The 22,581-nt window shown below is 48.5% G+C and overlaps 1 protein-coding gene across 1 annotated transcript in view; it reads right to left on the bottom strand.

Moving 5' to 3' along the window:
• Window positions 1-77: 77 nt before the first annotated feature.
• HABP2 (hyaluronan binding protein 2) overlaps window positions 78-22,581 on the bottom strand; it is a 31,605-nt gene continuing 9,101 nt past the window's right edge. The window contains exons 2-13 of the mRNA XM_046026913.1: window positions 20,130-20,166; window positions 13,506-13,616; window positions 11,960-12,067; window positions 10,623-10,739; window positions 9,616-9,735; window positions 8,948-9,119; window positions 7,650-7,747; window positions 6,517-6,772; window positions 5,336-5,478; window positions 4,444-4,578; window positions 2,989-3,134; window positions 78-620 (exon numbers count right to left, since the gene is read on the bottom strand). Of these exons, the coding sequence (XP_045882869.1) occupies window positions 456-620; window positions 2,989-3,134; window positions 4,444-4,578; window positions 5,336-5,478; window positions 6,517-6,772; window positions 7,650-7,747; window positions 8,948-9,119; window positions 9,616-9,735; window positions 10,623-10,739; window positions 11,960-12,067; window positions 13,506-13,616; window positions 20,130-20,166 (1,608 nt within the window). The 3' untranslated portion in view covers window positions 78-455. The remainder of the gene's footprint in view (window positions 621-2,988; window positions 3,135-4,443; window positions 4,579-5,335; window positions 5,479-6,516; window positions 6,773-7,649; window positions 7,748-8,947; window positions 9,120-9,615; window positions 9,736-10,622; window positions 10,740-11,959; window positions 12,068-13,505; window positions 13,617-20,129; window positions 20,167-22,581) is intronic.

Here is a 22,581-nt window from a genome sequence, read left to right as displayed (position 1 = left end):
CAGAAAACCACAGAGAATCTTGTATTTTTGGTCTCCCATCTAATCCTGGAAGTGGGTGGCCCGTTCTGTGGCATACCTTGGGTGTCTGGGTTGAGGAATAAAGATGTCAAGGCGATTCCCACTGGCTCCCGTCTTTCTGAGATCCCACGTTTGCAAATATCTGAGGTGAAGGCGGTCTGTGATTTTCTGGAAGGTGCCCATGTTTGAAGGGAAGCCAACAAAGTATCTATTGGGTGGGTTCTGGCATTTCTTGGGTTACCCATGAGGCAGCCTGATAAAGCAGTGGACGTGCTGGTTCCAGGGCGGCCCCAGGCTGGGCGGCCGTTGTCTCTGCTTAGAGCATGGCCACTCGGCTGTATGGCCTCCTGGGGGCTCCCGGGGCGTCCAGTGCTGCCCATGAGGCCTGGCCTTGTCTAGGTGCTCAGGACAATGGGCTCTCAGGTTCAGAAGACACCTTAGAAGCTACCCTCCTTTTGGATGGTGGCTCTGATCCAAGTCAGGAATTTGGTAATTTGGGTGTAGACTCCTGGCTTCTTCCCACATTCCAGGCCCCAGCTCACTATCCCATAGACGTAGTAGGTGCCGTTCTTCTCACAGGTCAGAGGGCCTCCAGAGTCACCCTAAGGGAAAGAAGACACCTGAGTTCAGCTTTATGAATCAGGGTACATTCCGAGACACCCTCCGCTTCCATGAGGAGATGCCAGGGGGCCATGGGGGAATCACCCCGGCGGTTTTCTCTGGAAAGTGGTGGCAGGGCTCTTCCAATGCCTCCTAAGACACAAAGCTCTGAGGGGAGAGAAGTGAGTACCACCATAGGCCCCTGAGTCCATGAGGGGTTGGCAGAGAAGCCACAGGGCTGGACCACAGTGGTCACGTCCCTGCTTCCACACACTTAGTCATGACTCGTAATCACAGCGAGTTCTCAGGGGCCCCCAACTTCTCATTCCTGTGAGATCTGGTGGGGGGGCCGGTACCTTGTTTGAACAGAGCCCTCCCAGGCCCCACAGGGCACACACTAGTGTGGGGAGGACGGGGCTCAGAGACAGCATAGTCTAGATTGTCAACACGGTCTATGGGATTAGATCTTCTTAGTTCCAAACTAGGCCCGCTGAAATGGCCCTCAGTTTCTCACATGGTGGGTTGTGGAGAGCAGTAGACCTCCCCCCACTTGCCCCAGCTCCTGTACAGATTAATGTCTGTCAAGTACATAGAACAGTGCCCAGTTCTGGTTGAGCCCAGCTAACACGGCAGGAGGAGGCTGGTGAGAAGGGACGGCTCTCACCATGCACCATAGCTTACACTAGCCAGTGAGAGGATTTTTAGGGAATCATCTCTTTGAATCTTAGCCACACCTTAGGATTTTATGCATATGTTATTTCCATATTGTAGATTAGGCACCCGAGATTGGAGAGTTATTTCAGTGTAATGAACTGAAATGTGTTTCTCCCCAAAATCCCCACGTTGAAGTCTAACTCCCCAATGTGATGCTATCGGTGGGTGGGGCGTTTGGGAGGAGATGAGGCGAAGTCATCGGGCATGGGATTAGTTCCCTGGGGAAAGGGACACCACAGGGGTAGCCCCTTGTTTCCTCAGTGTGAGGCCATAAGGAGTCGGCTGTCTGTAACCTGGGAGAGGGCGCCCCCTGGAGCCTGACCACGCTGACACCCTGATCTGGACAGCCAGCCTCCAGAACTGGGAGAAATACATCCACACTGTTTAAGCTGATATATGGGGATTTACTAGAGCAGCCCAAGCTGACGAAGCAATTCAGTGATGGACAAAAGTCAAAAGTGAAAGAGCCAGGATTCAAGCCCATGACTGTTTCCAAAGCCTGCGAGCAAAGCCCTCGAAATACTTAGAGAACGGAATGATCTGTTTCCTTACTCATCTTCCAGGGGGTTCAGACAAATCACACCCATCAACCCACGACGCTCTTTTGAGTAGGTGGATATCTGCGGCCCCTTGGGAAGGGACAAACCTGAGACAGAGTGATGGTGATTTCCCGTCCCAGCTTGAAGCCGGTAGATCATCGTTGGGCCCCTTTGTAAGGGGGGAGCTGAGGTTTGAGTGTGTCCACACTGGGGTTTCCAGGACAGCTGGGGGACTTTTGAGGATGACAGACAGAAAATTCTAAGCTTAGGGTGTTCCTGGGAGTCTAGGAAGGATGTCTCTGGTGAGATGTGACCTCTACAGAGAGAGACACCATGGGGCCTGGGCTCCGACTTGAGGGAAAGTCTTGAGAACACCTTGGAACCAGTCCATGGAATCTCCACCCTCTCCCTGTCCTGCAACCTCTGAGTCACCATAGGCCTCCATGGCTTGAGGTCCCCAAAAGTCCTAGACTGGAGAGAAGGCCAGCAGGCTAAGGAGCATTCAACCACTTAGTTTGCTATGGATGAATCCCCACCCCCGTCTTGGTCTCGCTCTCACATACACACACATATACATACGCAAATCCCAATGTTTAGTTAATATTATTGCGAATTCTTGGGACCTGTCATCTTTCTCCTAGACACTGGTCTCTTGCCTGGGTCCTCGTTGGGATTTTCAGCCCCATTGCCCAGGGCCAAGACCAGAGGCATCATCTTCACATTTATTTTTTTTTTATTTATTTTATTTTTTTTTCATCTTCACATTTAAACATAGGGAAACAAATTCTCCCTCTGCCACTCACCACCCAGGTACTCTAGGCCAAGATCATTTCTCGAAATATCTGTGATCTGGTGATGATGATATCCCCTTCAGCAGGGTCATGAGAATTAAATTAGATAAGGCAGGCCAAGTGGCCGCTATAGTCACTGTGCCAGATCCTCCTGGATGGATATGGGTACCAACTTGCTAGAGGACGGGTGTACCTGCCTGAGCCTTAGCTTTATGGCAGGTGGGTCTCTGAACCGGCCTCCCAGCCCTGGGCTCTCAGTCTGGCCTCAGCCCAGCATAAGCTCCCACCCACGTTTCCTTCTCCAAGTGCCATTGGGAACCTCTGACCTGGCAGGAGTCTTTCCCAGGCTTCTGCAGGTTTCCTGCACAAATCATGCTGTCGTCGATCATGTGGTCATAGAGTCGGTGGGAGTTGCACAAGGTGTTGGCAATCAGCTTGACCTTGGCATCCAGGAGATGGCGGGAGCCTTCCCCTGTGGGGTAGAGGAAAGAAGTCACCACTTTGGGGACCCGGGTGACACCTGTCCCACCAGAAGCTAGCATGGATAAGAAGATGGCCCCAGGTCTAAGCTGGGCTTAGGAGTCTCCTCTTTCAAGGACGGGAGCTCTTGGCCTCCCGGCTTCACCATGGTTTTTTAGACCTTCCACACTGTGCTTATATCACAGTGGAACAGAGATGTTTATTCCCTCTTCTGTCTTCCCAACTAGACCATCAGGTCAGAAGGGGCAGGGATAGTGTCTTAAACCACTTTTTAAATTTCCTACCGGAGGGCCGGCACACGGTAGATTCCTAATGACAGGTGCAGTGTCCTGGTTGCTCCATTAGATTACCCACTTCCCAGAGCAGATCCTCTGGTCTATTCAGTGTGCTCTGGTCAGCACGGTGAAAGGTTTAGGTGCACGACAGTGATGATCCCCGTGAAGACTGGTCTCCCGTTAACCCTAGATCTGATTAACCCGAAATCTTCTTTCCCAAAAGCCTTCTGGCAAATTTGTATATTACATTTCATTCTCTTCATGAATATAGGTCTATTTAAGTGTTTCTTGCTTTCTATTATTAAAGACAAGATTTTTTTGGGGGGGGAGAAATCTATTTTGAGTTTTTGAGAAAGACTTGAAACACACTTCTGAAGTTTATATGTTAGAGAATATAATCTTGTCAGCACACGAGGAAATTAATCCTGTGGTTACTTTTTTAGATAAGACCACATCCTAGAGACAAATCAATAGCTTGGTTTAAGAAAGTTTATACAATGCCTACAATGTGGAGACCCCTGAGCAAAGCACTCCAGGGGAGACAGGTGAACAAGCGCAGACCCCTCCCTCCAGGGGCTGACTTAGTGAATATCTCCATAGAACTCTATCAATTCCTTTTATCATGATTCCAAACCTAGGAGGTAAGTGTGGTTGTGGAGGAACTAAAACTCAGCTGTCCAAGTGACAAAGCCAACAACCTAACCCAAGTCTGTCTGACGTCAAACCCAACTTGTTTATAATCTCTTTCCAATCTACCTAGGGAAGGAGAGAGATCTATGTGGATACAGGATCAATACTTAATGGAGGTCAGGGTAGGGGACGGGGACAGAGAGAAAGATCAAAGAAGGCTCCTTGGAAGTAATGAGATTTAACTAGAGCTTTAGCCATGAGGTAATCTCTTCTTTGGGTAATACATCTTCAACAGAACACTGATTTCAAGTTCAGAAGGGGTGTTAAGTTTGACCCCTTTCTTCTCTGGTTAACACAACCCACCTTCGTCTCAGGAGGGTGCACGGCCAGACTCACCTGTTTCTGTCACACCCCAGCCAGAGATGTGACATTCAGTCCCAGAGGGGAAAATGTTATCCGGCAAACATACAGTCTTCACATATTTGGATTCCAAAGCACAGTGACCATCCACTGGCTTTAGCTTGAGCAAAGCTAGTAGGGAGGGAGAGAAAGAGGAAATGAATGATGATATCTTCTCTGTCATTAGCTTCATCTTGATCAGGAGGTAGACATAGCAAAGCCCCACTCCCAGTGCCTAACAAACGAATGCCTTGCTCCTTGACCACTGCATTCTTTCAACTTCTCTTGGGGGAGGAGTCACTCTTCAGGCTGAGCATAGTACAAAAAAAATAATAGAGGAGTTTGAAAATAATTTCTAATCCATTTTTTTAAAGAACAAGCTTCAAGAGGGAAAAATAAGATATTGAGGAAAGAAAGAGAGTGACAGGTCCCAGGAATGGAGAATTGGGGTACACGCTGAGCAGCCAGCAGCTTAACATCATTGCCTTTACATCCGAGCACCTACTAGATTCCAGATGTACATGGGGACATATGCATGTCATGTCACTGAACACCAGGAAGCTGACTGTTGCACACCAGTGTATTCATTTAACAGAAGAGGAACTGAGGTTTGGAGGAGTGAAGCCAGCTAGAAAGGGAGGGAGCTGGGATTCAAGGCTGGGTTCTTTGCACAATAGAGCCTTGCTAGCACTTCTTCCCCTCATTTATCCATACCATCAACACAGACCCTTAAAACTAAAAGGCTCTGGAATAAATTCTTCACCTTACAGAGTCTGTGAGGGACCAAAAAGATAAAAGCACCTTCTAGGACCACACCTCAACTTTCCATCAGTCATGAAATCTACCCAGGAACAACACCCATAGGAGATCTGCCATCGAGGAGACTTGCCAATGTCATTGTGGGGAATCTCTTCTCTTTCATTATAGTGGGTGTACTTGAAGATCTTCTCCACCCCAAATCTCTGCTCATGGGATTCTGTCTTCTTCAGGTCCTGGTCCCCTAACACCACTTTCAGATGTTTGGTCTTTATGCTGCAAGGGAAGGTAAGATGGTCTGGTATTTGAGAGACTGAAGCTAAGCACTGGCTTTGCTCCCAGGTTGCTGGCTGACCTTGGACAAATGACCCAACCTTCTGCAGTCTTGGTATCCTCATCTATAACTGTTGTCTTGCTCGCAGAACCTTGCTGTGTGGTCCAAATAAGAAAATGTGAGGAAACACGGTCTTCAAACACAAGCTGTGAAGTGTATCCCACATTTCCTGAGAGACCTCCCGTTCCCCCTGGGATTTGCTAAAGAGCAGTCAATGAACTTCTTGAACAACTATTCTCGGTGGAGGTTAATGTTTGCGTGTTTGAGGAATGCCAGACGAATTTGCTTAATGACACTGGATAGGAAGACTTTCAAGGCTGCCACAAAAACCTGGGCTACATGGGACCAGCCCTGACCATGAACTTGGGGAACTCAGGGGAAGTAGTGCTGGCTTCTTTAGGCCAAACAGGAGTCATGGCTGAAGACACACAAAACCAGGAGGTTCATGGTAATGGCATCTGATAGGAGCATGCCGTTGCCTCTGTTCAGGGCAAGACTGGAGAGGTTAAGGAAGCAGGTCAATCTGGGTTCATACCTCATTTACCTACTCACTTTACACATGACTTTACACAAGGTCCTAAACCTTCCCAAGACCCTGGGTCCTTGTTTACGAAATGAGAATAACAATAAATTTTTTTCACTGCACAAATATTTTCTGAAGACGGGCACTGTATGAAGACCTGCCCTAGGCACTGGGTATATTACAATAAACAGAAGTAAAAATCCCTGTCCTTTCTCAGCTTGTCTTCCAGCAGACTGTGTTCAGAATTAACTGTCATAATGCATGTAAAGTCCATTGTAAGCATTCTGGACATGGTAGCTCTTTTCCCTCTGGTTTTAAGGAGCCACTCTTTTGCTCTTAGGGTTAAATCAGCCCCTCTGATCCTGCCAGAGTCACCAAAATGCTGATCTGATGGGAAGGGGAGAATACCCCCCAGAAACTCGAGTCTCTCTAGCCTCTGCTTTCAGTAGGCACCTACTTGGCGCAGTGGGCAGCGGTAAGCACCCAGCAGGGGTGGATCAGCGCTCCCCCACAGAAGTGGCCTTGGGGCATGGAGGTGGCCAGTGGCAATGTGGTCTGCAGGGATGCCTGCCACGGGTGCTTGCCCGCCGTGCTCTTAAAGCCTCCATAGATCCTCTTGATCTTCTTTTCCGTCATCTCAGTCCTCCCGCATGAGTCAAACCCTGGAAGCTGGGTCAGAGGCTCTGTGGGGCTTCCCTCTGGGTCAGCAATGTCTGTGGGACACAAGAAAGACAAATCACACCATTCACTTTCCTTCCAGGGCCTCAGAAGGAGGCTGTCAGAGGTATGACTCCGAGTCCAGCAGCTTAGCAAGCTTCAGAGTTAAGAGACTGCACTGATGTATACCAGGCGGGCAGGTAGTAGGTGCACAATTAATATAGGTTAATACTTGGATTCCTATGAAGCAAGTCTATAGAACTAATGATAAAGGTGTTACTTTTTACATCTTATTTTGACATGTATACAAAAACTTGTGTGTAAATATGTAAATCCATCACTGGAGGAAGGGTTACTTAAGTTGATTTTTAAAGAATAGTTGGAGATGGACAAAATCAGACATATGTCAGTATTCTAGACGGAGCTGACCATGAAAGCAAAGGCACAGAATCGAAACTATCCAGGGAGGTAATCCCATTGACCAAGATGCGAGGGTGCTATGTTCCTGACGTGGTTAGAGAGGTGGGCCAGAGAGGACAGCCAGGAAGATCGTGAGGCTGGAATTCTGTCCGTGTCACATCCTGAGAGGCTATGGAGTCTCAGCCAATATTTGATCACCACTGTATACTGAAGACCTGGGATACTACTGGGCATATTTCAAGAAATCCGTGAGTATTTGCTGAGTACACTGACTGGGAGTCAGGAAATATGAGTTTATAATTGGATTACTGGCCTCGGTTTACAAAGGTATCCAGGCATACTAGACATCCTGAAAGGGGAGCAGAGGATTGGGCATTTGGGTTTCCACTGGGATGGCAATTGGTAAAACAGGTATTATGGGTGGACAGTGTAGAAGAGATGGGGTGCAGAAACATCTATCTATTAATATGCAACCTCACCCTTACTGGGACTTCAGGACAACCGCGGTCTTACCTAGGGCTGAGCAAGCTGAGATATCACAGTACTCCCATTTCACCTTTGCACTGTTGGCTTTAATGAAACACCAGGGCTTTTTATCTCCATCTGGGTTTCTAAAATGAAAACACAAAATAATCCAAGGTTAAGGCTTGGTGAAGCCACTGAACTTCATCAAAAGACCTTTGGATAAGAGAGTACCAAATTTCTATGTTCTCCCAGGGACCACTTTCTATTCCATTCTTCCAAAAGCTTAACAAACCCTGACACATAGTGTTTTTGGCAAAACTTAACTTGCAGAGAAGAATCCCAATGATCAGAAAATAGTCAACAAGCCTTGTGCCAGATTCATGGGACATATCAAATTGTTTGTAGGCAAAGAAATGAGATCCCTGTTGAAGATTCTCCTTGGTCAGGAAAGTGAAATAGCTACAGACACCTGGTAAAAGAAGAGCTCCTCTGCCCAGACTTCCAAATCCTGTGTGTGAGAATTCTCTGAGGAAGCCTACCATGGGCGTCACTCTGAAGACCCTTCCAGGAAGGAAACAGCTCAAAGTGAGTGAGAGTGAAAGATAACTTGTGTTTCATGCAAGGGAAATCCTCTGGTTTAATGGAACCAGTTTAAAGCCATACAAAAAAATTCCTGTCCCTTGTAAGCAGATGATATGCATCCTTGGCCTTGGTTAGAGCAGTGGAGGAAGCCATCAGAGGTGTCTGGAGACAGCAGAAGGGGAAGAAGGTAACTAGTCATCACCACGTATAGAAATGGGGTTATCCTGATGTGGGAAAACCTGAGCTTCCTTGTGGCAGAGATTGCAAAGCTGACCAGACATTCCGTTTTATATATATATCTTTTACATTTCTCCCTTGAAGTCAGGCAGGATAAAGCATGAGTATTTCTGTCCAATAAAATATATGTGCAGAGATGATGAATCCATTCTAGATTCAGGCAGTTAAAAAAACTCATGCTCTGTTTTTGAGTCTCTCCTTACCTTTCCTGGGTATTTGAGTAACTCTGTGGAGCTAAGATTCTCCCTCACTCCTCATTCCCCAGCCCACATGACACATGCAGCCACAGTGAAAATTAAACCCTGAGGTATTCAAGCCACTAGGATTTGGGAGCTGTTTGTTACAGCAGCAAAACCTAGTCTATCCTCTGTAGGAAAACCTTCCCATAAAGAAAGCTGATGAGTCTCAGTGTCCACTCCCCAATTTCTAAGCTGGCTGAGGAACACTAGGAGCAGGGGAAATGGACAGAGAAACCCTTACACTGACAAGCGCCCAAGACTGCTCATGGAGAAGAACGTTAGTTTTACCTGCAGAAGTTGTGCTCCCCAATCCCATGGGTCTCAGCATCTTCCATAAACATGTTGTAATTCTCCTGCAAGAGGAGGTGGGAGTTCCAGTAAAGGCATGAGTGTTGATTGACTGTCTTACTCACTTTCCCTCGGTAAGAGTAGCCATCACCAACGTAGCAGTCATCAGGACCTTGGAAAGAGTAGGCAGGGACACGGGAACTGAAAGGGACTGGCATGTTGCTCCTGAAGAGGACCTGACAGGTGCATCAAGTAGGGAGAGGATTGGGCCTGAATATTGATCACCCTGAGATTCCACCATGAATTCTAGAAAGAGAGTGGCTTGTATATCCCATGTTCAACCCAGCTTAAAAACATGAAACACGGTGGTTGTGGGTAGATAGAACTTAATTCTTTAATTTTGGCTCACACAAGGGCCAGTGGCCTGTGGGTTGAGGCCCAGGGAGGCCCAGGTGTGCTCGATTGTCCTACACTACATCCCAGTTTGTGACTTTTTTTACATGGAGCCAGGCGTAGCCTATGCCCTTTGGTTAGAAGGCCAAGGCAATAGTAGAGTTTGGGAATCCTGACCTGAACTCCATTCTGGGAATAAAACCCAAACATAAAAGGATCCCAAAGGCCTCCCTGTGGCCCAGAGTTTCTGTTAGAGAGGTGGTAGAGACCCATACCTATTTCACAGAATCTCCCCTTGAACTGGTCAGGGCAGGTACAGGTGAACTTGGTTCTCCGCTTATGCCGGGAGCAGGTGCCACCATTTTGGCAGGGATTTGGCCTGCACGCAGGAGCCCCTGTGAACACAGGAAGTGGGGCCAGGAAGTCTCTTCAGAAGGCGTTGTAGCTACATCAGAGATGATGAGGAGATATTGGTGGCACTCTTCTGGTGCCCATCTTTTCATAAAAGTTGGGTTACCACAGGGGAGAGACCCACTGACACTCTAGTCAAGGTACTCACGAACCTTAAGAACATAAGCAAACATGGTTGAGTCAATATGATGGAGGCCATGCAAAGAAGAACACCTAAGTAGATGGGTCACCCAGTAAGGCACAAGGGATATAGACTGAGCAGGAAACTGGGGGCCAGTCTGGGCTAGGTTGAAACCTGGCTCTGCCTTTCGATAGCTCTTTGACTGTAAGCAAGTTAGTTAACTTCTCTGAACTTTGGTTCCTTCATCTGTAAAGCTCTTCCTTGTGGCATTTTTGGAAGAATGTACAAAAAAGCATGAATCCCTTGGGACAATGCCTGACTCATAGCAGTGACTAAGTACAGATTTAATCCCCTACACAGCCCATTCCAGAAATAGACCAGGCTTACTTCCTGGAGGAAATGAGTTTCAAGATTACTCTTTTTGGATGGGAAGGAACACAGGTTAGTTAATTCCCCCTAGACTCTCTAGGGGTGATGCATTTTTTTTTTTTTGAGATTTTATTTTTAAGTAATCTCTACGCCCAACATGGGGTTCGAACTCAGAGCCCCAAAATCAAGAGTCATGTGCTCTACTGACTGAGCCAACCAGGCGCCCTGGGATGATGCATTTTTAAAAAGTCCTAGTTAAAAGGGCCATCTCAGATGCCACTAAAGCATCAGAGGTATCTGGACTTCCACACCATAGTTTGCAGACATCCCAGGCACAGGCCAGAGAGAAAACCGAGCAGAGAAGGGTCCTCCAGCACTTACCTGTGGAGCAGTCGGGTCCCCTGTAAGGGTGTTTACAGGCGCAGCGGTAATAGGGAGGACTCTGGGTAATGAGACAATCGCCCCGGTTACATGGGTTGTTCTTGCACTTGTTTTGCACTATGGGAGATCCATAGAGAAGTGAGTGACATGACTGGGTACACATTTTACTTACCGGGGTACCTGCACAATATGATGTTTGGGGGTGGGTGGGTGAACGCATGCCCTTGTCTGTGGTCTGGAAACACCACGCTACTCCTGGACAATTTTTAAATTTTTTATTTATTTATTTTATTTTGGGGGGAAATTAAAAAAAAAAATCATTGGGTCACGAATGATTGCATCCCAGTTCCTTCCAGGACTCATATTCTTTTTTTTACTCTATCTTGATATATAAAAAAAAAAAAAACAACTTAGTAATTTTTACACCTTCCACAAACAAATAGAACTGCAATTTCAGTTCTCTACTTTGTAATTGATTTTATATTCTATTTACAATTTTGTCGTTCTTTGGGGAAGTTGAGGGATGAACCCAGATATTATGTTAACGCCTGATACCCCAAACCATCCTGAAGGTTGAAGGACTTACAGGATTGCAAATGGAAGGAAGGGGCGAAGAGAGCACAGAGAAAACAAGGCAATCATAAAACCCTATTTAAAGGTCCTCACTTCACTGGAGTGAGTGGCCCCCTCACTCCAGTTAGATGGTGGCTAGATGGAACAGAACCATGTTCTCTCCAGGGGCTCACTTAGCCCATAAGAGTTCTGTTCTCAATATCTTATCACATAGCTTCATGTTATGCCCAGAAGAGGTCACTGAAGTCAGACATCGTGAGGATGGTAGGAAGAAAGAGCATGGGGATGGGAGCCAGGCACCAGGCCTCTAATTTCTGCTCTTCTAACTAGCTGTGTGACCATGGGCAAGTCCCCTGTATCTCTGGGCTCCCTTTCTCTAACCGGATTGGGCCTCATGTGCCTTCAGATTCTTCCCACTCTCTCATTCGAGAACAGTATTTCTCTGTCATAGTTAGTCTAAACACTCTAAACAACAAGTCCTGAGTGGAGGATACAGCTTGGTCAGAGTCCAGCTCTTATCTCCTCTTAGCCTCAGTGTTCTCATCTGTAGAATGGACATACCAGTCTATCCGACAGGCATGGGGGAGGATTCAATGAGATGCTTCTTGTTACCATGCCGAGGAGTCCATTATGGAGGATACAATACGTGTGGTTATTACCTTTTCCATGGAATCATTCAGCCCTTTCTGCCCCCTAGAGCTGGAGGAGGAGTAGCCTCTTGTTCAACTCCGAGGGCAGACGGAAGCCAGTGAAAGCACACTCACCATTCTGACACCTGTTTCCAGAGAAAGGGGCCGGACAGCTGCACGTGAAGGTGTCGCCACTGACAAGGCAGTCCCCGCCATGTTCACAGGGGTTTGACAGGCACGGGTCTAAGAGGGCAGAAGTCAATGATCTCGAGTCACAGCAGGTGAGAAGCCCCCTGCTGGCCCATCACACTTCAGCCTCCCGCCCGGAATGACAGAGGGAATGCGTAGCCCCGGAATGACAGAGGGAATGCGTAGCCGGTGATTGGGGAAAGGGGGAAACATGAATTCCCCTTAAAGAGCAAGGAAAACCGCAGTCACAGGACCAGAGAGAGATTCAGGTTAGTGAGAGGACAGGCGAGAAGGAATCTCATTGAGTTTCTCATTGAGAAACTCCCCTTTTCCACCATCAGTGTTTTTCTCCTCCCAGTCTCGCTGGGAGTGCCACGGGGTCTGCCTCTGATGCTGAAGGCATTTCATAAGCCTGAAGACCTCCCCTACTCCCAGTGCCCGGGGGTGGAGGTCAGGAGTGGGGAAAGAAAACCCACCCCTAATGAAACACAAGCTTTCTGAACATCAGGAAAGAAGACCAAAGGCAAGAGGGCGACAGAAGAATTGGCGGCGAGGAGGAAATGACCCAGTGGCCTTCATCTTTCTTCAACTACTTGTTCAGTTAGATTTTGTCATATTTCATCTGTGCCTTTGGCTTTTCATGGTTGTCTGAATGGATCTTCCCTTGGGGAATTCTTTATCCTTCTGTTCACACACATTGTTCTTTGGTTCAGGAACTAGGATCCCTGGGCCCAGCTCTTGTTTTGATGGTCCCTTCTGATGTTCCCCTGATGCCCTGTATCTTGGCCCTGCCTTCCAGGCCACTTTGCACAGTTACAGTTTTTATTCCAGTGGCTAAGTACATTCCATTCCTTCTCCTGGTTTCATCACATGGTTTTGCTCGGGCCCCACTTCTCATTTTTTCCTTCTGTCCCATTTCTTGGGTTAAGAGGCCATAAAAACAAAAACAAACGTAGAAGCACACGTGAGTGCACACACACACACACGCACACACACGAACAACTATGCAAAGCTTCCGAAGAGCGTAAAGAGAAAGAAAAACACAGCCCAAGGGGAAGGTGAGTTTCAATGCCAAATTTGTGTAACCTACAATCTGATGCTGAATGCCAACCCGGCCTCTTCTGCATAATTAGGACCTTCCTGTATATCAAAGCTAGGAAGTGATTTTGAACATGACTTTGAATCACCGTGTCTGGAGACCCAGATGATGATACACTACCTTGCTGTATGACCCTGGCTAGGCCAACCCTGGCCTCAGCTGTTTCCTCTGTCACTTGAAGGTAGGAGAAAGAATCTCTAGGAACCCCTCCCCGCCAATCCTCCTAGTGTATGATTCGAACTGAGAAAAGCCAGTCTAAGTCATTTACTCGATACCTGTTCTCTGATGCCGGTCAGAGAGGAAAGAGAGGTGCTTGCGTACAGTCACACACAAACTCTCTTCTAGCGGTGCTCTCTCCTCCCAGGAGGGCCCCCGAAGAGTGTTGGAACCTACCATCCTCCATGTAGTACCAGTCAGGATTCTCCTGGTAGGCAGGAGCATTACTGCTGTTCTCTTCCTGGTTGTATTCCTCGTAGCTATTCTCGTAGTAGTCAGGGGTCCAATCTGCAGAAGTAGGAAGAGAACGGAAGAAACCCTAATCATTCAACCCAAAGATTTCCAGATCCTGAAGGAGCACCCATGTGTCTAGACATGTGTCTTTCTAGCTCCTCGACTGATAGGGTGGACAGAGGGGGCTAGGTGCCATGAGTTTTCATTGGGGTAAGTTATGACCCAGCAAGGCAGTGTTGGCATTTGTCAGGGTCAAGAGCACCTGACTGGAAATGAGGAGAAGTCAAGATCTGGCTTTCCACCGACTGTGATGTTGGACAAGTTACTTGTATTCTTGGGGCCTCGGTTTGCTTCTCTGTAAGTAGTCGGAAGATGATTGGGGTCTAGAAGGTCTCCAAGGTCCTACACAAGATGTGCCTGTGGTCAGACCCAATGGTGCCTGAGCACCTCGTTGGGCGGTTCAGTGAATTAACTTTCTCCCTGGGCCTTTATTAGTCACCTTAGCTTACGAAGTCAAAGAAACTCATCACTTTCCCCTTGGTCATGGCACCAAACTACTTTCCTTGTATCTCTAGCCTCGTTCTAACAGCTAGGATTTATTGAACTGTTACTATGCACTGGGCCCTGCACCAAGCCTCTGGACTAGGACAGCTGATCCCCATAGAAACCCCTAAGTTGCATCAGCTTGGTTGCATTCAGCTGGTCTCTTCCACTGCCTCCATTAATTCACACTTGTCCTTGGGGAAAGGGGTCCAACCATCCCCATCACATACCCAGCCTGCTCTGTAGGACTGGCCCAAGGACAGCCTAGAGAAGGTCCCTGGAGTTTGCCCAGGGAAAGGCAGGACAGGGTGTGACGCAGCCCCCAGTTGTCGACCTCATGCTAGTCAGGTCCACTGGGAAGAGCAAGTGCCTGTATAAGGCTCAGCTCTCTGTCCTCAGCGGACTTAGAGGGTACTGGTAACTCTGTGGCTCGTGGAGAGACGTTTGGGATTTGAAGAAAGTTGGGCTGACTTTGCTCTCTCCGGCTGGCAGGAGTGTGGCAAGGCGGCAACTTAAAGCTAGAAGGACAAGGTCTGGAGATGCATATGGTAATGAGGCAGGAGCAAATCCAGCTTGCAAGACTTGCAAAGGCGCTCCCACGGAGCCGGCCGGTGGCTCTCCGAGCGCGGCACTTTACCTCAGCCTGATTATCAACCGCATTATCTCCGTCGCCTCTCAGTCATTCCCTTCTAGTCTTTATCTCTTTGGCTTTTGAAAAATCGACTTTTGCACAATGGCTGTTTTATATTTCCCATTAAAATGGAACGATCTTTTTATTTCCTTTTTGAATAAGCCAACTCTGGTTCCTTGCCAAAGTTTCACCTCATTTATCACGGTGTCAAGTCAAGACTCCCTTTGCCTGCTCATTATTTCTCGCGAGCTGCTTTTCCCCACTATGAAAATGCTCCCAGAGGAGGCCACCTTTCCAGGGACGAGGATCTAGGTTGAAGATAAGGCCGTTGTCTTCCTGGAGCAAATAAAGTTTCTTTCCATCTAGCACGATAAAGTGGAGAAAGAGAGTGAGAAAGTGAGGGGGGGAGAAAAACCATTTTTCGGAGTTTGACATGAAAGATTTCAAACTGACATTTGGGAGAGACAATGGGCTGGTAATGAGCTGATTACATCATTTCTTTCTTTCTTTCTTGGTTTAGAGAATTTATTTTTGTTTATCCAACAGGTGTGTGTAGATAAGTGCCTTCAGAGTGCTCCTGTAATTTTTCCCGTCCCACCTCCGGGCTGAAGGTCGGCTGGGCTAATCTCAGCTCAGCCATTAAGAATCATTCCCTTCGCAGATATTTGGAAATGGGGAAGGTTGTTACATAAATGGAACCGCGTGACTTTTCTAGGTGGTGGGGGATGGCTGAAATGTCTGCTGGTGTATTTTAACTGGAATCCAGCCTTGTTAACAAGATCTGCTCAGCCTTCAGAGACGCTGAAGAGGGAATGAGACATGTACGCTTTGAGTCATACTTCTGCTGAACATAGCAAAAAGTCCCTGCTCTTCCCCAGGGGGCCCAGGGCCCTTGGCTAAGATGGAGAGAAGCAACAGAGGCTCAGTGGCCCCATGTCACCAGAAGCCAGCCAGTTGGAGTTCTGTGCAAGGAAAGACACTGAGATCCTCTGGGGCTCCTGCTCCATGTTCTCAGGGTGCCGTATAGAAGCATGTTCTCCCTGGCAGGGGTTCTCCACCTCCAAACTTAAAGTTTATTTTGTCTTTTTTATGCTGTTGGCACTTAATCCCATTGTCTACGTAAGGAAAGGGTGTTGTACACCTACAATGGGCCAATATGACACCAGGTTCAGGAAGGCACTGGGAATAATGGAGAGATATACAGAAAAGAGTGGGATGTGGCCTCCAACACAAGAGTTTCTGGGCCAGGGTGAATGGGGGAGGAAAGCCAGCCAAGAAAGGAGATGAACGGGGAGTGGGGAGGCAGGGGAGCTAGATGTGGCCAAGTCTAGGTGAGGTTGTTTCATGTTCCACTTTGGCAAGTTCAGGCAGTATGAGCCAATCTGATGGGGGAAGATGGTCCCGACTCCCCACCCTTCCCTGTCGCCTCATCTTTGGCAGTGAGACTTTATGGCTCCTCCTACCAAGAGATGGAGTTGATTCCCCCACCCCTTGGGTCTAAACTGGCCTTGGGACTTGTGCTAGAAGGACAAAGTGCCTGTTTCAAGCTTGGGTCTCTAAAGTCTGGCGTACTTCCTCTCTCTCTCTTTTCTCTCGGGCCCCTGTGATTGCCCTGTCATACAAGTCTGGCCTATTCTATAGAGGATAAGAGAATGTGTGGGCAACAGAAGGCCCAGCGCTTCCAGTCAAGGCCTCCGACATAAAAGAGCCCAGCTGATCCATCAGCTGACTGCGGACCAAGAGGAGGCCCGGCCAACATCAGCCAAGCCTGGTCTAGATCAGAGGAACTGCCCGGCTAAATTAGGAACCTGGTCCAAACTGACAACCCAAAGAATTGACACATTATTCTTATTCTAGTAAGAATACTCATGGTTGAAGGCACTAAGTTTAGGGTAGTATACTCTGTAGTAATAATGAATGAACACACAGGAATGGATTGATCCTGGGCTGCCAGTGGGATAAGAATTTTAGAAACTCCAGCATTCTTCAGCAGCCTTGTAGAATGTTAGGTTTCATGACTGATGCTCAGATGGTTTATTATTCAACTTCGTCTATCTGATTGTTCCCTCCAAGTAGGCAGTTGGTGTCTTAGGAGCAAGGGCCTTGTCTTTTCCTCAGACCCAGCACAGAGCCCTATATGCAGTTAATGGTTGTGTTCCACAAGTGAGTTTTCCCTCTGTGGCGGGGCCTTCCTTCCTTCTGACTGGCGAGCACACAGCAGGCACGGAGCTCAGCCAGCAAAGTTGGTATCTGCTTGCAGCAGAGGAAACAGGGAACTTAGGAGAGAAACTACGTGAGATCCGGGTCAGAGGTATTTGGTGAAGAAGATGCCTGATGGGCTCTGTAGGGTCTAGAAATTTGTCCAAGTGCTTTCCTGCCTGGAGAAAGGTAACAGTCTGCCATGGAGTTTGCTTCCATTGCTGGACTGGAGAAAAACACTCCAGGACGGAATACAGATTTTTGGAGACGTTCTCTAGACTGTAGAAAAGGAGAATGCTTCAGGTTTAGAACGGAGCAGCCGTTGGGAGCATCTTATACTAGGCATCACAAGAAATCCTTGTGGATTTGTCTAGTTATCAGAGTCTGTTTCTAGAACTTACCAGGAAGGATGGTGAGAGTATCCTGAACTTCCTCAAATCATCCCAATAACTGGTTATTATCTATGTCCTGGACACTATACTAAATAAATGTGGTGGCGGAGACAGGAGGACGTGGCGTCCCGAGCCAGGTCTACCTCATGCCGAATCTGGTTTGCTTTTCTACTGGCCCAGGAGCCTCTTGTGGGTTTGTGTTTCAGGAAACTCCATGGGTTTCAGCTTCCAGGAAGTAACACACGTCGAGAGATCTTTTTCAGCACACGCTCCAAGTCCCTCGACCGGGATTACCGTGGTCTGGACCCGGGGTCTCTCGGAAAAAGCTCCGCGTTTGTGCGATGGGGACTCTGCAGCTGCTTGGTTAAGGAGCTCGCCAGATGTGCGGAACGGAATAAAAATCTCCGGAATGCGGTCCCTGTTGGCGCCATCCATCACCGTGGCACAGACGGGCCCTCCGAGGGCCTCCCCCAAGCCCCAGCCCTGTTGGCCCGTATTTGACGCTTCCCATCCAGCTGACAGGGCAAGCTCAGCCGAGACCCTCACTGGCAGGCGGCAGGACAGCTGATGGATGGGCTTAGCTTGTGTTGCTGGGCAGAGCCCAGCCAGCTTTGAAGAGGCATTTCCGCAGGCCCGTTGGCTGTCACGGCACCTGCTTTGGGGAGATGAGCGGAGTCTGTGCTGTTTGATGGCCCCCTCCTCTGCCACCCACAGGGGACTGTGGCCCAGGCGCCTTCTGCTCCCGCCAAACCCTCGCCATGTGCTGTGTCCAGCAAGACCAGCTACAGAAGCCGCTTGCCTGTGGACACTGGCATGGTGTTTCCTTGGCCACGCTGCTCTCTAAAGCCAGCTGGGATCTGACAAATTCCATCAAAGCATCACCCCCATGTGCAATTAGAGCAGACACAAACAGGGACATTTTTAAAACCTAACCTGCTCTGTAGAAAGGCCCGGCTACACATCTCACCCCACTCCGTAGCCAGAGGTCGACAGAGCACCTCGAGATGGACTTGGGAGCCCGGGGATGGTGGGCTCCAGGGTCCCGTCATCTACTCACCAAACTGACAGAAGCTATTGACAGAGCTCTTCTAGAGCCTAGAATTTCAGAAGGTTAAATCCAACACTCTCTACTCCCTCCTAAGCAGCCTGTGTTTAAACCTGGCCAGCGATGGAGAACTTACTACCTCCCAAGAGCCCAACAGCCCATTCAGACTTTTTTGATGACTTTGATGGTGAGGAAGTTCTCCTGTTTGCAGACCAAATCTGATCCTATCGCTTCTAATCTCTTTCATTAAAGCTAAAAGCCTTGTGAACACAGAGATTGAATCCTCCCTTTCCTGTGATCCATGTTTAGTGGGGCCACTGCTTGTAGTTGTTCATGTTGTTCACTGCACAACTTCAGTGCCAGAGTGTCAGAAATTCATGGTCACTGTAGATGTTTTCCGCAATTTTCTGGAAGATGGCAATAATCGTGTCTTGGGGTAAAGATACCTCTTAATTCTCAAAGTTGACCTCATGGACTAGGGGTGGGTCTGCTTTTCAAATCCTTGAAGAGAATGAGGTCTCTGGACTCCTCTACGCTCCCCACCCACTGTGTGACCCCACAGTTCTGGAGCTCCATCTGTCTGACACCTGCTACCTGACTGGTGTGTGCTGAAGGCCGCAGAGGGGGCAGCTCTCCCAGTCCCCTTGGCTTTGGACCCCCCGAACTCCACATGTATGTGCTGATGTGGGCAGCTGGGGGAGCCCCCTGAAACATAATTCCTCCAAGAACTGAATTATATGTTGTTGAGTAGGACAGTCTCCTTTGCACTGGGGAAAGACATAGACCCTTTCAAAAGCCGTACGCCATGCTCAATTCCACAAACATCCCCCGAGCGTAAGGGGTGGACAAAGATCGGACATCATCTGTCTTGAGCCAGCCACGGCTTTGCTGCAGGAGAATATTGACCGTCACATGGATTTTGACCCAGTTGTCCCCACCTTGGCTCCAAATAAGCCCTTGACCCAAAGTTCAGACATGACTGCCATCTCCATGTGCTGTCTCCCTGGCTCTGGTCCTCTGTGGGTGACCAGCACAGGTCACCACCAGTGGGAATGCCGGTCTCTGCCCTGATGGGAGTTTTGCGTAGCATTTTCTCCCTTCGGTCTTGGAGCAGAGAAGGGAGACTTGGGCCCAGAGTCAAAGACCGAGATTGGATGATGGCAGAAGGAGCAGCTCTGCTCGGTTTGGACACAGCTGAGGGCACCGTGTGGTGGGTCGGCTGTTGGGGGTGCTGCTGGGAGGCCGCCACAGGGGCAGGTTAGCCTGGGGACTGCCTGCATGGCACAGAACAGAGGACCTGGCTCCCCACCAAAGGGGTGGAGTGAGTCGGGGCCCAGGGTGTGCCTGCAGGGAGCCAGTAAGTGCCCAATGCCACCCTGGCTTTGCGTTGGCCTTTTCATCTCATCACATCGCTAATGAGCTGTGTGACCTGTAGCCTCCCCTCCCAGGGCCTCGATTTCCTTCTCTGTAAAATGGAGAGATTTAATTGTACCACCCATTTTTCCCTTGGGGTCCTGAGACGGGGGACCGGGGTATCCATGGGCAACTCAGAATTGAATAAAGCATGGTGTTTGTGCACAGAGACACAAATACTGGGAGTGCGATTTTCTGGGAAATTTCTTGAAAGGGGTCTACAACACTTCTGAATTATTTGAACCCTGAGCTTGTGAGAGCATTTACATGCATGGGTCCCCTTTCTTCCATCCCAGAACCAGCCTGTGGTTTGTGAGGAGCCCCAGTGCGATCCACACACTCACCTGGGTCCGGGTCTAGGAGTAAAGACATCAGGGAGAACTGAAAAAAACAAAAACAAAGATAAACCCACACAGGGCTGAGCAAGATCGAGCCAGCTAAATGGCTGGGTGCCTCCCTGACTTATGGGGCTTGTGCTCACCGGCTCTCATGCTGGAGCCTGGCTGCCCAGGTATGGACAATCAGTGATAGGGATTAGCATGGACTGAGCATCTCCTGTCTGCCCGATTGTGCATTGTTGCATCTCATTCTTATAAGAGACCTCTGAAGAGGCTTTTGTCAGCCCATTGACAGATGGGAAATTTGAGGCTCAGAGGTCACACAGTTGTGATAGAATTCAAATTCACACTCAAGTCTAGGTGATGGTCTTGGTTGACACCTCCTTGGGCTGGGGAGGGACACATGCTTAAAACTCTCCAGTGGCTTCCCATTGTTCTTGCAATAAAATACAAACACCTGCCACAATTTATAAACCTCCTTCCATACCCTTCCCTTCCACTGACCCTTACTAATCTCGAGCCACACGTGGGTTCCAACTAGCACTAGCCAAGCTCCTCTCACCCCGGGCCTTTGCACTTGCTCTTCCTTCTGCCTGGAAAGCTGTCTCCATGACCATCACTAGGTCCCAGCTTAAATGTCATCTTCTCAAGGAGGCCTTCCCCAACTCCCCTATGGGTATGACCCCTCCCCCATTGTTTCATCACTATCCATTCATTTGCTCCATGGTTCTTATTGCGACACATAATTTACATCTGTTTATCTACACGCTGTCTGTTTCTCACATTGGCTCTGTCCTCCAGAAAGGCAAAGATCTTGTCTGTTTCATCACTGATGTATTACCCCATACTGAGCATAGTGCTCGGTGCACCGCAATCCTCAAAGAGTTTTTGCTGAATAAATAAATAGTGCTATGAACAGTTTCTTCTAGAATGCAGTACTTACCGGAAAAAGAAAGCTTTACTCATTTAATAGCTGGAATATTTGCTTTTACCTAATTCAAGGGTCAGCAAACTAAGGCCCCTGGGGCCAAACCCGGAAATGTGGCTTTACAAATTGAATTTGATTGGGACACAGCCATGCCTGTTTTTAAGTATTCTTTGAAACCTCTTTTGTGCTACACCGCCAACGTCGTGACAGAGACCAGACAGCCCCAAATATTTCCTATCTGGCACTTTATAAAGTTTGCTGACCTCCTATTTAGAAAAAGAAGTTTCTAGCCCCTGACAGGTCTCCCTTTGGGTCTTAGCCACCAAAAAGCTGTGGTCAATGTGGTTATCCCTTTGGGTCTTAGCCACCAAAATGCTGTGGTCAATGTGGTCATCTTCCCAGTTCCCACATCAACCTTCCTCTCCCCGCAGTGGTAGTTTTGATTTTCTGTTTTACTGTCGGCCTCTATAACCATTTTGGGAATTAGGCAGATGGACAATAAATTAGAAAAGACAGGAAAAAGAAAGAATGCGTCCCGATGGGAGGTACCGAGCACACAACATCAACAAGTGGGATTCTTGACAAAAATGCTTATCCTGTGTCTGTCCATGAGGAATATGACAGGTGCAGACAGTGGCCATTTCAACAAAACAACCAGCCTCGACCCTACAAAAATGTCAGTGTGTGTCATGAAAGACTAAGAAGATGGGAAGGCTGTTTTTTGTTTTCTTTTTAAATGAGACTAAAGAGACCTGACAACCAAATGCAGGGCGTGATCCTTGATTTTGAAAAGAAAAAAGTTCGAAAAGGCATTATTGGGGCAACCGGGAAACCCAAATATAAACTCCTATTAAAGAGTGTTAGTGTATCGGTGTGGAACTTCTCGAGAATGATAACGACATTGTGAACATATCTATCTTCACGCTCAGTGTGCTGTTCCTTCCACCTCCGTAGACTGGACAGCATCTACCACACACAGCTGAGGAGGGCGGTAGATGCAGAGCTGAGGCCGTCTGCTCTCTGGACGATGCCTGTCCCCGTTTAATTGCCTCGCGGCCGCCTGGCTTGCTTAGTTTCCACAAAGAATGAGACAAAGGCTGGGCATTTTGTTTGGGAAGGCGGATCCGAGCGGGGAGTCTGACAGAGGAAGGGTGAGTTCGGGTCTCAGGGGGTATTCCCGGGCCTGGGGTCTTGAACGGGGAGCATCTGATGTTGACCACTTCCAGGCTTGAGGGGCAGGGTGGTGCCAAAAGAGGGGTATGAGACAGCCCCAGATGCCAACGTTACCCCTCCTGCCAATTCTGCCTTGATCCTGTCCCTTGCCCCGCCTCAGCTTCCCTCCATGGAGCTTGTCCGGAGCTTGTATTTGCTCAGCCCAGAGGCGGTACCACCTGAATTCTCCCATACGAACTGCCGTGCCTGTTCACTGTCGGCCCGAGAAGTGCGCAGGACAGGAGTGAGGACTTGGAGGAACAGACTTCCTCAGCGCCCAGTGCAGAAAAGGCCCTCTGACACCTGGGCCTGCTGGGC

Source organism: Meles meles, chromosome 13 (assembly GCF_922984935.1).
Source record: "Meles meles chromosome 13, mMelMel3.1 paternal haplotype, whole genome shotgun sequence".
NCBI lineage: Eukaryota > Metazoa > Chordata > Mammalia > Carnivora > Mustelidae > Meles > Meles meles.
The sequence above is the reverse complement of the archived record's forward strand: the minus strand, read 5'-3'. Positions and strand labels throughout refer to the sequence as shown.